The sequence below is a fragment of the Heteronotia binoei genome, chromosome 3, assembly GCF_032191835.1.
Source record: "Heteronotia binoei isolate CCM8104 ecotype False Entrance Well chromosome 3, APGP_CSIRO_Hbin_v1, whole genome shotgun sequence".
In the NCBI taxonomy this organism is placed as follows: Eukaryota; Metazoa; Chordata; class Lepidosauria; order Squamata; family Gekkonidae; genus Heteronotia; species Heteronotia binoei.
Genome location: NC_083225.1, coordinates 164,530,120 through 164,547,986, shown reverse-complemented (window position 1 = coordinate 164,547,986; position 17,867 = coordinate 164,530,120). Strand labels below are relative to the sequence as shown.

Below are 17,867 nucleotides of genomic sequence, written 5' to 3'. Positions count from 1 at the left end.
AAGAAAAGGGCAGGCATTGTGGATCAAGGACATGTTTTCGCTATATTTTATTTTTGGATGGGGGTTTTTTTGTCCTCTGGGAATCAAAAGTTTTTTTAAAAAAATCAATGGTATGTTAAATATAGATGGGGGGCACCTTACTTTTATCCCACTCTGATTTTTTCCCCCTAATTACAAAAGAAAGTACAAAAAATTAATTTACTTTTGCCATTTCTTGCTCCAGTTGTAACCGGCGATTGATTTTTTGCTGGTAGGTCTTGATGACATTCTCCACATGCTGCTCCATATAGAATTTAAAGGCAAACGGTGAGTAACTCTTAATGCGTGACTCTCTTTTCTCTTCATCTTTGCCACCTTTTCGCACTGGCACTGGTGAGGTCTGAATTTGTTTTTTATCCTTGCTGGATTTTTCCACTTTGATGCTCTTGGTTTTATCATTCCTTTCTCCATTTTCCTCCACTTTGTTGCCTGGTGAGTTAGAGACCCCTCTCACTGTCTGCTCAATTCCTGTACGTAAGCAATTGATATCAAACTGCTCAGAATTACTAGGCAGTAGAAAATGTTTAGGATATGGCGGTGGTGGACACCTGAGCTCCTGATTGCTATAATCAACATCCAATGGATAAGAGTTAGCTCCTCCAACAGGAAGGGGGTGCTGTTCAATCATTCCTAAGCCATCCACGGCAGAAGACTGTGCAGGTAACCAACCAGGATGAGCAGGTCCCACAGCAGTCTGTGGCTCAGGCCTCATCACTCTTGTGCTTTTCACTGGCTGGAGGATATGAGCAGAGGTGACTGCTGTGATGGTGTTTGGAGAACTAATGGAAGGGTCATTTTTGCCCGGAGGAGTCTGCCTCATGGATACCGGTATCTGTTGTTGCTGTTGGTGGTTGTTGAAGGAATTGGTTCGGCTCGGCACGCAAGCATCTGTTCTGAAGGGCACATGCTGCCGTGGTGATGCATCCAGTGCCTGGTTCTGTAATGAATCACGGCGGGATGAGGAGGAAGAGGAGGAGGAAGAGGTTGCTTGCCATTGTTGAACTTGGGGGGTGTTGTTCATGTCATACAGGTCCATGTTCAGGCTGTTTCTAGATGGGGTCAGCAGACCCTGTGGTGGGCTGTCTGAAAATTCATTTGTAAATGCTGAACCTCGAGTGATCACATGCATTGGGTGAGAAGCTTGGATGGGTTGCTTGTGGTGAGAATGTGGCATATACAGACCAGCTGTTGCTTGCTGGAACCCATGGCCAGAATTATTCTGAACCACTGTCCCTTTATTTGGAAGGCTTGGATACCCTCCTTCCTGCTGCAGCTTGTTCTGAAAAGACTGACTTCGCTGAATGCCATACCCAAGAGCATCCCCCTGCACTATTATGGGCTGCCTGCTGTAATGCGGGCTATTTGAGCCATGGTTACTTTGGAGCTGCAAAGCTTGGCCGCTGTGACTAACCACTGGGTAACTGATTACTGGAGAATCTATGTTTGCAGAGTATGTTTTCTGTTGGTGACTCCCAGGTGTGTTGTGGGAGCCAACACCAGGTGGTCTTTGTACAGGAGCGTTCATGTTTGCAGACTGTGAAGCAGAAAGCAAGTAGTCCATGTATGGCCTGGGAACCTCACTGAGCATGTTGGCAGCCTCTGCCCCGAAGCCTGTCCCATCATAGCCTGGGTTACTGATCTGGTGATAGGACGGAAAAGATTCGCTGGATCCTTCGAAACTTGGCCTACGGCTGACATTGTTTGGCACCATGCCTTTTCCTTTTTGGGAAATAAAAGACAACGAATGAGAATGTGTTAGGAAATCATACACACAAGTAATTGTTATTGTTTCATTCCTTCATATGTACCCATGGAACCCTGTAAATGGCTGTGTACAGGGATATGAAGGGCTGTGATGCTGGCTGCAGCATCATACCACTTCCATTAAAAAAAACCAACAGAAGTGACATAGGTAGCTCTAGGAATTGCTGGAAACTCTAATTTTACCACAGAGTTTCCGGAGGTTCCTAAAGCTACTCTATAGCACTTCTGATTTTTACCTGACGTGACATGCTGCTTCAGTTGGCAACTGCAGCTTCCCTCTTGTTTTTCTACTGCCACTGCTCAGAGCTATGGTGGGAAATAGGAGCAGGGGACAGGAAATGTCCTGTCTTGACCAAGGGTCTAGCTGCCCTAATCCAGTATCACAAAGCTAGGTGGTCAAATTACTGTTTGTGGCAGGTTCAGATGTGGTTCATGGATAAAGTCACATTCCATGGTGCAAGTGGGAAACAGATAAAGGTAAAGGTAGTCCCCTATGCAAGCACCAGTCGTTTCCAACTCCGGGGAGATGTTTTTTTGACAACGTTTTCACAGCAGACTTTTTATGGGGTGGTTTGCCATTGCCTTCCCCAGTCATCTACACTTCCCCCCCAGCAAGCTGGGTACTCATTTTACCGATTTCGGAAGGAGGGATATCATGAGAGCAACTTACTTCATGCTGCTTTATGTATATTCCCCCAAAAAAACAAAAGGAAGAAAAGAGCTAGTGAAGGAAACAGAAACAAACGGGGTAAATGACTTCCCCCTTTTTTGTCGTTCTCATTTTGAACTGTGCAAAATTCTCACATTTTCCTTGTGAGCTCCATTTCCAAACTCTTGAATAATAAATGAAATCAAAGTTGCTGCAAGTCCGCCAGTTCATTGCATCAGTCTTTATACCACATCAAATGACCCAGGAATGGAATGTCAAGCAGAGACTGCCACACAGATCGCAATTCTAAGGTATTTTCTTCCTTTTAGGAGCTTCAGTTAACAGGATCGAGGCAGCTGCAAAGCTGCTTTCATGTTTAGATAGGATCAAATCCAGTTTAAGCAATGCTGAAACAAAGCACACTCAAACTTACCAGGAGAAGTCTGCTTGATTACACGGACTATTTGTTCATTTCTAGGGTCTAAGTATCCCATCTTGCTAATGTATTCCAAAGCTGCTTCTATGCTTCTGCTGCCAGTCTGTTTGAGGGCTCTAATCGCCATCTCCTAGGCAAAGTGAAGAGACAGACACAAATGAAGGCCCCACGGGTGGTCTGAAGGCATCCAATAGTATAGCACTGTTCAAGCTAAGACAATGGGGGTCGGATTCAACCAGCTTTTCCACTCAATCTCACCTAGATTCCCTCCCCTGTCCCATATGGCTTTTGTTCATGAGAGTCTTGTGAACAACAGCATAGCCCTTTTGCAAGTCAAAGGGGACCCCACCCTTCTTTTTTCACCAGCTGAACATCTGGTTGGATCCAACTCAAGGCCTGGATAAACTGCACTTTCAGAAAGAACAGAATATAAGCAGATATTAACACATCTGGATTGTCACTGCATTAAAGAATTTTAAACTGTATGAGGTTTCACAGTGCAATCCTATACAGAGTTAGGCCGGTCTAATCCCACTGGAATCAATGAGCATTCACTGAAGTAACTCTGTATATGATTGCATTGTCAGTAGAGGAACTAATTGATTGAATCTGCATATGGATAAAAATGTTTTGAAGGGGGAAAAAGGACTCTCCTTCCAAATGATTCTTGTATGTGTCATAGGGGGTACCATTTTAGAGGAGGCATGCCTTCCAACACAAGAGTGAGGAAGAACAACTTAAGCTGGAAGAAACCCCAGTTTTAGTACTACTTCCATTACAAACAATGGACATTTTTTTTTTAAAATGTGCTGGTTTAAATTAAAAAAAAAAGGTTTTAAATTGATCAACCAAATACTACAATCATTAAAAATAAATGAGTTTTGCTGTTCTGCCAGATTAGGCACCTCTAAATATGACTGTATTAATTATTTCTGAGAAATCTTCTTAAGATATTCAGCTCTAGAAAGAGCATCTTTATATTTTATTATTAACAGAAAGGCAAAGCCAACTAGGACCAGTCAGTTTTGAATGTTCTCAAAACAACTGCAGGACATAGCAACCCAAGACACAAACACAAGGGAGACAATTTCTGGCAATGGCTACAGGACCCAGTTCTAAAATGAGCCCTGTTCTCTTCTCCTCCTAGCCGCAGCTACCAACGACATCAGCCTTGCCTACTCATAGATTGCCTTATTTGATTAAAAACAGCTTCTGAAACATTTGAATTCATTCAAAATAGTTCATGTGGGAGTCAATATAAAAATAAGAAGAAAAACAAACCAAAATGGATTGTGCTTACTTCATGCACATATTTAAAGCATTTATTATCCAACAGGTATCAGGCAAACTCGTAACCAAGGTCAGGTTGTTTATTTAGAGAACAGACTGCAAAACCATCTCATTTGTTCCACTGAGAGGGAGGAAGCATGAATGAGACAGGAATATAGTTCCAGATATGGGCAAAAGGGTAGGTGTAGGAGAAGAAGGGAGGGAAGGTATACATATCTTGGAAGCTAAGCAGAGTTGTTACTTGGATGGGAGATCACCAAGGAAGGCTCTGCAGAGGAAGGCAGTGGCAAACCACCTCTGCTTCTCACTTGCCTTGAAAGCCCCTTGCTGGGATTGCCCTAAGTCAGCTGTGTGACTTGATGGCAGTTGTATGGATATGTAGGAGAAAAAAGCCTATGAACATATCAACCTGCTTCACAGGAAGTAGACATTGGTCCATCCAGTGTTATCAACTCCAGCAAGGCTCTTTAAGGTCTTCAGGCAGAGAGCGATCCTACTCATCACTTATTAACGGAGATTCTTTACCTGGAAATGTCAAGGACTCCACCTTTTGCATACAAAACATGTGCTCTTACATTGGCCAGCATCATCATCCCAAAGCATATAACAATTGGGTATGAATGAAACACAGAGTGAGAATAAAGAAAGATAGGAGGCAAAAAATGTATCTAGGTGGAAAATTAGAAACCCCTTCGATGCAGGGAATATGGTCCTTTTGGAATGTATGAGGATCCAGAATTAACAGCATCAAGAGAAATTGGAATGCATTTTTCCTCTCTATTCTGCTGCCCTTTCATTTGTGCATTTACTCCTTCATGTTCAGCTGTTAATTGATTACTGCTAACTTTCGTTAAAATGAGCCTAGATTTTCTGTTAAAAATTTCTTTGACAATATGGGTTATTACAGGCATAATAGAATATGTTCCATGTGTATGAGTAAGAATGACAAAGAAAGAAACAAAGTGGGGGAGATTTACCCAAAAATATTGGAATCAAGAACCAAAAAGGTTAGTACAAACCAAATTTAGGGCCTTTTGTTAAAAACAGTATGTCATCAAAAGTGCAGGTATTTAATTTTAAATGGTTAAAAGCAATTAAGGGTCCAACATCAGCCTCATTACAAATTAAAATACATAAAACACAAGTGGAAACCAATGTGTATTTTGGCCATAAAAGGCCTTTGTCAGTAGTCAAGCATAATGTATACATACAGGCTCAAGATACAAATTGAAACATTTACCAAATCTACCGTATATAGGGCCAAAAGAAGGGGAGTGGGATATAATATATGTAAATTGGTATGAGGCCTAAAGATGTTAATGAGGTCTCTCATATGTCATAGTCAAAGACATATGTGTTGAATAATGTTTCTATTATATGCCTCCCAAATTTGGTCCAAAAAGTACAGATGCAGGTCCCTGATTGGAGCTATTGTAACATATAATATAGTAGCCAAGAGATTATCTGTAATCCAGGAGACTTCAAATCTAATTTCAGTCACAAACTCAGTAGGTGACCTTAAACATGAAGCTACCTCATAGTGAATCAGATCACTGGTCCATAAAGGTCAGTACTATCTACTCTGACTGGCAGCTGCTCTCTAGGGCAGAGATGTCAAACTAATTTGTTACAAGGGCCAGATCTGACATAAACGTCACTTTGTCAGGCCAGGTCAGGTGTATCATAAAATGTAACATAAGGTACTGAAGATATAAACATTATAAAGATGATTTCAGATGCCTAATGGCAATAGCATGGTTGATTGGATTAGGTGAGATATGCAGAGGGATAGTAGGCATGGAGATATCAGCATTGGTAATGAGACAGGAAACCTAGGACTCTATTTGGTCCAGGAGGATGCAAAGAATAAATGGAAATAAATCTAAAGAAATGAGTAGTGACTCATGAAAGCTCATGCCCTACGACAAATTTTTGTTAGTCTTTAAGGTACTACTGGACTCTTGCTCTTTTTATTATTAGAAACCACAACATTCAAAAACCATGGGGGAACATTTTAATCTCCCAGGACATTCAGTTGCTGACCTTACAAAGGAATTTCAAAGGGAGGTTAGAAAGAAAGACTTCTGAATTGCAACTGATAATGAAGTTCAAGGCAATGCATCCTCCTGGATTAAACTGAGACCTTGGTTTCTTCTCTCATTGTCAATGTCTGCTATTGTCATTTAGCATCTGAAACCACTTCACTCTTCAAGAGATAAGGACAGATGGACTCACATTCTAGGTGTATCTGAAGATGATGTATCTCATGAAAGCTCATGCTCTGACACAAATTTTGTTAGTTGTTAAGGTGCTACTGGACTCTTGCTCCCTTCCACTAATAAAGATTGCTAGCTGTGTTAAGTCCCCCCCCCCCCACCGCATTTGTTAGAACTGGAAAGGGGGGATCTCTCGCTTTCTCTCTGGTTCTTTCACTCCCTCCCTCCCTCTCTCTTTCTGAAGAAATCTGTGTGCACACAAAAGCTTATACCTGGAATAAAACTTTGTTGTTGGCCACTGTGTGACACAGAGTGTTGGACTGGATGGGTCATTGGCCTGATCTAACATGGCTTCTCTTATGTTCTTATGTCTGTTGGTCTTAAAGGCGCCATGGGACTGTTTCTCTCCCTCTCTCCTTCTTGCTTCCTTCCAGTAATAAAAATTGCAAGAACATGAAAAGGGGATCTCTCTCTCTCTCATGCTCTCCCTCTGAAGAAGTGTGCTTGCACACAAAATTTTATACCTGGAATAAAACTTCGTTGGTCTTAAAAGTGCTACAGGCCTCTCTCAGGCTCTTTCCCTCCCCATCCCGTCCTCCTCAAAGGAGGAGGAGGAAGAGGAGGAGCACTTAGCCAATCAAGGGAAGGGAGGCTTGGCTTTCTTTCTCTCCTCTCCTCTGCAAAGCAGGAAGCAGGAGACGAAAGAGTTGGGCAAAAGGGAGCTGTGATGAAGGTAGCAGAAAGCAGACAAGAGCCAGTTGCTCGAGGGATGGATAGGAGTCCTGCTGGGGCTGGTTCCAACCTGCAGGCGATTTTTGACAATCCTGATCTAAAGTAGAGTTCTTTCACATTACCTTCCACCTGATCCTTTTAGCTGGAGATGGCTGAGCCTGAGCCTGGATCTTCAGCATACCAAGCATATGCTCTATTGCTAAGTCACAGCCCCTCCTCACTCCATGAACTTTAAACTCCTATCTGCAATATGTGGAGAAAGATACTGGTGCTTTGAACACTGACAGCAGTACAGTGATGCTAAATATCACCATTACCAGGGAGGAGTAAGGCATTATCCAAGCTCACATGCCCAGAGACAAAAGAAGACTTCTCACAGAGACAGAACAGCTGCTGAATGGAGATAATGACTAGGTTATTCAATAACCATCACCTAACACAGAAGCAAAGATAAGAGCCTTTAAGTTATTCAGACACCCATCCTACATTGGCTGCTAACTCTACCTCCAGTTGACACCCTGGTTGAGATTAATGGATTGTTTTGTCAGCTAACCAATTACTTGAATACACTCCTACTTCATTTACTCTTGCGCATATTTCCCCTGTCATTGACAAGTGATTTATTAAAAGGAAAAGAATTTGCTATGGGGATGCACTCCATTTTTTTAAAATGCAAACTGATTTTGCATATTAGCATAGCTACACTCTCTAGAGTATCATAATTTTTGTACTTTTGTACAGTTTAGGGGACAAAATGCAATTATTTCTGTCTGGGCAGCAGGAATATCTCCCAATCAAATCCAAGTATAAGGAGTTGCCCAAATTGTAGATCTATGTTTCTGCATAAATTCTATACAAGCATACAGTCCTTGTGCAGGAGAAGAGGTTCATGGAGGATTGGGTACTGGCATCCGTTGCTTTCCAGATACAAAAAACTGATTTGACTTAGTTTTACTGGGTTGTTCGGAAGTAACTCATTGGACAACTCTAGCTCAAAATGGCAGAAATAAGAATACTGGCCAATCTATCTTATAAGAACATAAGAGAAGCCATGTTGGATCAGGCCAATGGCCCACCCAGTCCAACACTCCATTACCCAGTGGCTCAAGCCCAGCCACCATCAGGAGGTCCAACAACAGAGCTGAAACTCCAGAAGCCCTCCTACTGTTGCCCCTCAAAGCATCAAGAACACAGAGTATCACTGCCCCAGACATAGTGTTCCATCTATACCTTGCGGCTAATAGCCACTGATGGATCTCTGCTCCATATATTTATCCAATCCCCTCTTGAAGTCTTCTCTGTTTGTATCTGCCACCACTTCTTACAGCAGTGCATTCACTCTTTGGGTGAATAAGTATTTCCTTTTATCTGTTCTAAGCTTACTGTTCATTAATTCCATTGTGAGAAAGAGAGAAAAGTACTTCTTTCTCTACCTTCTCTATCCCATGCATAATTTTGTAAACTTCTATCACGACACCTTCAGTCATAGTTTCTCCAAGCTAAAGAGCCCTAACCTCTTTAACTTTTCTTCATAGGAAAGGTATTTCATCCCCTTAATCATTTTACTTGCCTTTTTCTGTACCTTTTCCAGTGCTAAAATACCATTTTTGAGGTGCAATGACCAGAATGAGGCCGCACCATAGATTTGTACAGGAGCATTATGATACTGGTTAATTTGTTTTCAATTTCTTTCCTAATTATATAGGAGACTATCACTTTGAGTAAACACCTGAGCACACTAAAATCTGGGCTATTGCATTGACTACTTGGAAGTCATGGAATCATTGCAGGAGGAGTCTCCCAGGGTTCACAGGTCTTACTTCAGAACTAGCTTTTAATCATAAAGAAATTTTTAAAATGCATGTGAGAAGTAAAACTTCCTCTTTATTACTGGACTTTTACTGCAAGTCCAACCATCTGTTTTCTTTTGCTTGGCCAGCTTATTTAAGTTAAACTTCCTTATACTCAGACTAAGGGCAAATTTTTAGCACTCTCATGCCTTGAACACTATTATCTCATCTAGGAACTAGCAAACTTTATTTGGAGAATAGGTCTGATCAAGCCAGAAGTCAACATTTTCAGTGAGTTATCTATCCCAAATTTCTCCTGGTCAGTTACCGCCACTTTGGAATCCGTCACCATATAGTTATAGACAGGAGTTTTTTGCTCCAGTGCATTCCTTTGCACTTGCTCACATTGAACCTCATTTGCCACACTGACACCCACTTGCCCAGCCTTGACAGATCCCTCTGGAGCACCTGACAGTCCTCCCTGGTTCTCATCACACTGAACAACTTAATGTCAACAGGGCTTTTTTGGTAGAAAAAGTCCAGCAGGAACTCATTTGCACATTAGGCCACACCTCCTGGTGTTGCCATTGTTTTACACAGGTTTTTTTTTACAAAAAGCCTAGAATGAACTCATTTACATATTAGGCCACACCCACTGACATCAACTGTGTTCCTGCTAAAAAAAGCCCTGCATGCCATCCACAAACAGCTACTTCACTGCTTACGCTCAACTTCAAATTATTAAGGAACAAGTTAAAAAGCACTGGACCTAGTACTGAGCCCTCCAGTGCCTTACAGCTTACCACTTTCCACTGTGAAAACTGCCCATATACTCACACTCTGTTTCCCATTAATTAACCTGTTCTTAATCCACAAAATGACTTATACTTTTAACCCATGACGGCTGAGTTTACTTAGGAGCTTTTGATGATGAATTTGATCAAAAGCTTTCTGGAAGTCTAGGTAAACAATATCTACAGAGTCACCCTTGTCCACATACTTGTTCACCCCCTCAAAGAACTCTAAAAGGTTAGTGAGACAGTATCTTCCCTTACAGAATCCATGATGATTCTTCCTCAACAGCTTTTGTTCATCAGTGCCTAATTCCATCTTTAATAATGGATTCTACCAATTTACCAGGTATCAACATCAGACTGACTGGCCTGTAATTTCCTGGATCTCCTCCGGAACCATTCTGGAAAACGGGGGTTACATTAACTACCTTCCAGTCTTCAGGAATGGAGGCAGTTTTTAGAGACGGATTGCATATTTTTGCCAGGAGATCCACAAATTCACATTTGAATTCTTTCACCTAGTACGGTGACCATGAGGGAGCTTGGAAATCACTGATTCCAGATGATACTTCAACCATTAGTTCACTAGGTAAAAACAAACCACAGAACTCTAACATGTTTCATATACCCCGCCTCTGCTGGGACATGTGCTTGATGAGATTTTAGTAGTGTGAATGTTAAGGAGAGAGAGAGAGAGAAAGAGAGTAAGAGAGAGAGAAAGAGAGAGAGAAAGAGAGAGAGAAAGAAAGAGAGAAAGAAAGAGAGAAAGAAAGAAAGAGAGAAAGAAAGAAAGAAAGAAAGAAAGAAAGAAAGAAAGAAAGAAAGAAAGAAAGAAAGAAAGAAAGAAAGAAAGAAAGAAAGAAAGAAAGAAAGAAAGAAAGAAAGAAAGGGAATTATACTTTCTTTACAGGTTTGTTGCAAGCAGTGATTGCTGACCTTCCCATTTAGAATGGGCTTGTCTAAAACGTACTAATTTGGATTAAATCCAAATCAGTCCCACGTGCCTTATTTTAAACTCTGCCTCATTCAAACTCTGGCTCTCATCAACCTCTCAACACTACTGAAAGTTCAACAAGGCCTGGGAGGCCTTCCATTCCCAATCCACTTTTGATTCTCCTTTCCCATCACTCTTGTCCCTTTCTGGTCAGCAGCATTAAGAGGTGACGCCATGGCCCTCTTGGCAAAGTCCTTGACTTGCGCAGCAATAAAGCTGTAGGAGCCCGGACCTCTAAGGAACTGTGATTTTAAAATATTGGGGTGGGGTGGGGGGGTCTTCAGCTTCTTCTAAGAATGATTTTACATGGCTTCTCTGTTCTAAGAGATCCTAGCACCTGGGACACTGTTACTGCTTAAGGTAGTCAGTAGCAGTTGCCTCCTTCAGAACCACCTGGTAAGTTACAAAGGAAAAGGGAAGAATGTGGCTTCTAAAGGTCTGAGCACAGTACACAATGAGCCTGGAAAATCCCAGTTGAAGAAATCTGTACTCGGAACTCTCTGATTTCATGCTTTGGTTCTACCATTAGTTATATAAGGATCACCAAGTTAATGTATACAAAGCACTTTGACTATCTAGAAAATGCTATAAAAATGCCAAGTATTATTACGCTTAATGACCTGGACCAAGATAAAGTTCTGCACAAGAGACATCAAAAGAAAACAAGTTAGTTCCAGAACTCGAAGAAGAAAAGGTTATTGTGTAATAGCAGGGAGATGTTTCTATGCATTCCTCACCTGAACACTGCACACACTGAAGGCAAATAGTTGTGGACAGATTTCCCTGTTTTAGCCTCTATGCTGGCTTTCTTCCCTTGCTCACATTGGCAGAGGCCAGAATTCTAGTTGTTTTATAAGACTATCCAGCAACATTTTTCATTAAAAAAAAAAGACGGTGGATGCCAGAACGTATTTGTATTGATTGCCATGAGTAAAGATTGCTCAAGAAGTTACGGGAAGGTTCCTCCCCCTGCCCCAGCCCCCTTAGTACATCTGAAGGAGATTAGGCCCTCCAAGATCTGGAAAAAGGAAATTATTTGTAAATAGGCACAAAAAAATTAATAACTTGCTTTTCCATTCACAAAGAAGGATGGGTGACAAATGCAGCAAACAGATAAGGGGAGACATGCCAAGGGAGAAGACATGCCAGAATGGTATCTCTAAGAGAAAAAGTTTCAGCCTTTTTAAAAATGCAAGCTCGATGTTGGAGGAGTTTATTTGTGGATGAAATATCCGTCAACCCTGAACTTCATGGAATACAGTTTCACAATATATGTTTCACACACACTTCTGGGTTGTTATTTACTTTATAAGCTGCTTTGCAACAATTTCAAAGCAGAGTAAAAAATAATATCAAAATTTAAAGCAATTAAAACTATGTTATAAGAGAGGGCCAACTTGAATTAAGTTTTCCAAAATGGCTGAAAAGATGCAGTAAGGTGCATCTCATGAGGAAGGGCATTTCACAGCTGTGGGATCTCTCTCTCTCTCACACACACACACAGACACACACACACAAAACCCACCCTGTTCCACATAGAGACCAATGTTACCTCTGTGCTATGGAACTGAATGTACAGACTTACTAACTGATTAAAGTACTCAGGTCAGATACTTTGTATCCTGCCTCTGCTGCAACGTGCATGATGAGATTTTAGTAGTGTGAATGTCAAGTAGATTAAGGATAAAGGCTAAAAATGTTTTTGAAGAATTCAGTTAAAGTCAAGGAAAACAGGTCTATGTAATTGGTTACAGCTACCACTGAGACAAATCTGCATCTTCTAAAACATGGAAAGTCAACTTTGCTCCCTTAAGAGACATCTCTCACTTACCATTTTATATCTCAGGTATGTCCAAGAGGTAGATCGCAATCTATCAGTAGATCGCGGAGGGGTCAGAGGTAGATTACCAGCCCCACTTGGACTCATGGTTTGCTGGACAGGTGTTTGAGGTTTTTTGATGATTGTTTGGTGTGGTGGTATTTGATTATTGGTGCCAGTATGATGAATTCTTATTTTTACTTTTAGAACTGCATGTGTGGTTTTGGCATCATCCAGAGGTCTTCAGTTCCTGTTGATCTTTAATACTTTGGGACAGTGACAGTTTTGGACCAGATTCAGCCAGTATTAACAGAACCCCAGCTACCCCAGTATAACAAAGATGAGTGTTCCAAAGACGACCAAAACCTACCACTTTCATGATGAATGGGGAATGGATTACTTCTTCATCATGGTGAAAGACAAGTGTTACTCATTGAACAAGGCATCTCTTGAAAACGAAATAGTAACAATTAAAAATGACATTTTCCTCAAGACCCGTGGTCAGCAAGAATTGTTTTGGAAGCTAGTGCCTAGAGACAAATTTCCCAACTTGAGATGATGCAGTGAAGCTGTACACTCCTGTTTCGATTCAACTTATTTGTGTGAATCTGCGTTTTCCCATCTGAAAATGACAAAGACTACACAGTGTTCCAACATGACAGATGAACATCTCCAGGATTCCCTGAGACTGGCTCTCATGCAATATTCACCCAACTTCAAAAAGCTGGTGGATGAAATGCAGGCTCAGACGTCTCACTAATTAGCAAGAGCAAAGTTTTAAAGATTGCACAAGATTAGCCTGGATCAATACCTGGCCTACATTTAATACAAATTACTCAATAAAAGTTAAAGAACGTTATTAAGACAGTTAAAGAAAGTTATAACAATAAAAATTTAAGAAAAACTGTTTGCAGTTCTTTCTGGATCTTCGTCTCTCTGTTTTGTTTTTGCTTATTTTGTTTACCAGTAAATGACAGAAGGTACATTGTAAATGGGGGGGGGGGAGGCGTGGTGGAACCCAACTTTGGTGGGTTAAAATCTAATTCAAAACTAATTTGAAACTTAATTTTCATGGTGGTAGATCACCAGCACTTTTGCATGGAAAAAATAGATCATGACCTGTTCGAAGTAGGACATGCCTGTTATATCTGGTTTCCAACATTCCTCCCTGCATCAAGTAGGAGACACAAGGTACCACTTGGTACCTGGCAGGCTTTTCCCTCAGAAACCTTTGCAACGAACATTTTTCAAAAGGAGGAAAACTCGCTAGGTCCTCAAACCTCTGGGAGGTAGGTTTTTTGGGGCCAAATTGCTCAGGTAATGATTCATGGACAGGGAGAATCGAGACTCCACCATACTGAAGGAATTGAGCACTACTATTCTTAAAGATTTCAGGTGCTGGTATGTTATTAATAGCAGAGAAAGATTCACAAATGTGAACGTAGCTCTGCATACTTGCCTTTGCTGTTCAAACACTATTAATGTTCTAAACTCAGCTGATGTTAGCACAACTGACACAAGGCATACAAGACTGGGGGGGGGGGGGGATTTGGTACTGCGTCCAACTCAGTAAGTCTAAGCAATTTTGCACACTCACCAAAATTCTGCCTAGTGACCTTTGGCCAGACAACTACAGGTGGAATTTTGCTGATCTCATTCAACACAGAGATTAAAACAAACTCTTTCTGTTTACTACTGAGAGCATGATAGTACTAAAGTCTAGACAAAAGTCTAGATAGTACTAAAGTCTAGAGCATGAAAGTACTAAAGTCTAGACAAACAAAAACAGTGCACAGTCATGTTGTTCAGAAAACTAATGTCAAGCTCAAGAAAAATGAAGGAAATCAAAAAATCAAGCTGATGAAAATGTTCAAAAATGTTACCAAGATAAATGCCGCCATGACATCTTTGTTTCGATGCAACAAGTTGCGGTGGGCAAGCCAGGAAAATATGTGCAGATTTGCTCACTTTAAATGATGATGATGAGTTGGTTTTATACCCTGCTCAGTGGAGTCTTGGAAAAGCTTACAATCATGTTCCCTTCCTCTCCCCACAGCAGGCACCTTGTGAGGTAGGTGAGGCTGAGAGAGCTCTGAGAGAACTGTGACTTATCCTAGATCACCCAGCTGGCTTCATGTGGAAGAGCAGGGAATCCCAGTTCTCTAGATCAGAGTCCACCACTCAACCACTACACAAAATTGGCTCTCGTCCATATGAATGGTCTTTATCCAGAATATTGCTGTTGTTATTCCTGGATAAACCCTGCAAGTAGGTATCTTTAGGAGTCTGAATCCTGGCCATGAAATGGCTATATAATTTAGATGCACAAAATCGATTGTATGATGCAGAAAACACTAAATTTTGGGTAACCCTACCAAAAAGATTGGGAACCTAGAGAGTCAGATTACAGGTTTCCAGATTCTGAAACACAATTATTTTCTTAACATATACCAGGACTTTAGCGTTTAAATTTAACACACAAAGATCGATAGATAGATTATAGATAGAAGATTGATAGTAGATAGAAGACAGTAGACAGATGATAGATAATAGATGGATAGATGATAGATTTTGGATCAGTTTTGAAATAAATGGAAATTTCTGATACTTAACACCTCGATGGTGCAGATACAACAATCTATTCATAAAGCAGTGTGAGTTTTGGGCCTCACTGATGTCATGCTCGTTCCTATCTAAAACATTCTCCATGTGCTCAGCTGTCCAAGTGTAATTGTACCACATCACATATAGTAGCCGTTCATTCAAACACACACAAACACAGACACACTTTTGATAGTGACTCCTTGACCCCAACTTTCAGGCCAAGTAATCAGTCTGGGATGGCACTTTCAATGAACTGCTGTGATGATGTCATTTCTCTTCATTAGCATCAGCATGATGCATTTGCTAATTTTACCGCACACGCATTAGCCAAACATTCACTTGGCTGACATTACATTTATTAAAAGTATCACTCAATATGCCAACCATTTCAGGACCGCAGCCACTAATTTAGAAGTGACTGTTTCTATTCATGCCTTCCTGTAGCTACAAGGAGAGAAGAATACAGTACGTACAACGCATCATCAAACAGAAATCAAAAAGTGACAGCTGCCCCTCCCCCACAATTTCCTCATTAAACAGCTGCCCCTCCCCCCACACCAGCCCCCACCTCCTGATCAGTAAATGAATGCCTGACGTAGTGGGATTGTACTTTTTTGCTGCCCCTTCTAATACATTAATTGTAACCATCCCAGCATTTTCTTACACATTAAATCCTAACATTTACCTAGCCACCTAACAGCATTTTAGATGCCTATTCTAATACATTAATTGTAAACATATAGCATTTTCTTACACATTAAATCCTAACATTTTTCTATCATCTTCAGTGCCTGTTCTCAGAGTGAGACAAAAGTATTTGACCTTAAAAGGTCAAGTGCTGAAATGTATATCTCGCAGACGTGGGAGGATATTCACCCTGTGAGAGAGAGCAAGAATCTTAGCAAATTATTTAATGCTGACACAGTTTAGACCTGGACAAAATAAACAGATGAAATTAGGTTCTCACGCAATAAATTTCCTGTTCTTATGGTCTGTGATTTAAAATAGCTTTTCCATCAAATTTATGTATGGGCTAATTGTGAGAATAGTGTTTGACCCCCAAAAATGGTCCTAAGAGGTCAAGGGGTTTTATGGCTGTGAAGTGCAGAAAAATGTAGACTTAAGAAAAATGCAAAAGCAGGACAGAGATATACAATTTAGGTTATTTTAAATATAAACAAAGATAGGATTTTCTGACATGTATAGAAACACACAGGTTACAGAATGCCCCATTGGTTTTTTTGTGGATATACTCTGACTGTGTCCAATATGTAGATAAAATAAAATTTTAAATAAAAACAAGCAACAGTAAGCAGTGTTTTAAATGATTTTAGTTCTACATGCCCTGTTAAATGTGCATTCACCCCATGTTCCCCAAGTATTGTTGACAACACAAATATTTACTGCCAACTTTGGTGATTTTTGATATGGTTCCACCAAGATCAGGATCTGAGCCTTTAATTGTATTCAAGTAGGCATTCATTTGCTTTTGATGGAACTCTTAACATCAGAAGATCTGGGGCTTAGTTCTGAGCCATGCAGCTCACTTAATATCTTGGCACACAATACAACTTTTTTCCATCGTCAGCATCCTCCACCTGTTAGCACTCCAAGGAGCTGTCTGGGGGGTTACTTGAGCAATGAACAGGGCCCCGGCAGTAGGAGGTTGCCTAGGATTCTATAAGAAAAAGAAGAGCTTATCGTTGCTGCTTTAGGGAGAAGAGGGGGTTGTGGGTCACGGGCAGCCTAGGAACTGATCTCCTTGATGAACCAAGGGTGCAGAGAGAGGAGCGAATTCCACATTTTAATCACTCTCTGTGTAAAATAGTATTTCCTTTTGTCCACCCTGAATATGCTATCAGCCTCGTTGTATTGAGTTCTAGTATTTTGAAAGGGGGAAAAAGTTCTGTTTGTCAACTCTCTCCACCCCTTGCATAATTTTATAAACCTCTATCTTGACCCCACACCCTCCCCCTCCCCTAACATAGCCATCGCTTTTCTAAACTGAAAAGTCACTCATCAGCCTTTCCTCATAGAGAAGGTGCTCCCCCCCCCAACCCCCCCCAATCAACTTTGCTGCCCTTCTCTGTACTTTTTCTAGCTCTGCAATGTCCTTTTGGAGATACGGTGACCAGAATTGTACACACTATTCCAAACAAGGCTGCGATATAGATCTATATGGGGGCATTACAATATAGGCTGTTTTATTCTCAATCCCGTTCCCAAGAATACCTACCACAGACTTTGCCTTTTTCACCGCTGCAGCACACAGGGTTGACACTTTCACCAAACTATCCTCAACACACTTGGGATTTTCCCCCCTCTCAGTCACAGCAAGTTCTATCCCTATTAGCTTATACGTGAAGTGGGGATTTTTTTTGACCCACTATGCCATCACCTTACACTTACCAGCACCTCACCCCTAGTTCCTAATCATTTATGAATAAATGAAATAGTCTTGCCCCCGTACCAATCCTTATCGGACCCCGTAGCATACTTCCCTACATTGTGAGAATTGTCCACAGATCCCCACTCTTTACTAACAGTCATTGAACCAGTTTTTTAATCAGAAAGAGAACCCATCCTCTTATCCCATGACTGCTAAGTTTACTCAGGAATCTCTGGCGAGTCTTTCTCAATGAACTCTAAAAGGTTGGTGAGGCAGGACTTCCCTTTGCAGAAGCCATGTAGGTGAAGAGTAGGTGGAATTCACAGCCACAGGAGGTGGTGGCGGCCACAA

At 41.1% G+C, this 17,867-nt stretch overlaps 1 protein-coding gene across 1 annotated transcript in view; it reads right to left on the bottom strand.

The window, feature by feature from the left end:
* LATS2 (large tumor suppressor kinase 2) overlaps positions 1-17,867 on the bottom strand; it is a 63,035-nt gene that overhangs the window by 7,872 nt on the left and 37,296 nt on the right. The window contains exons 2-3 of the mRNA XM_060234809.1: positions 2,886-3,018; positions 203-1,758 (exon numbers count right to left, since the gene is read on the bottom strand). Coding sequence (XP_060090792.1) covers positions 203-1,758; positions 2,886-3,018 — 1,689 coding nt within the window. The remainder of the gene's footprint in view (positions 1-202; positions 1,759-2,885; positions 3,019-17,867) is intronic.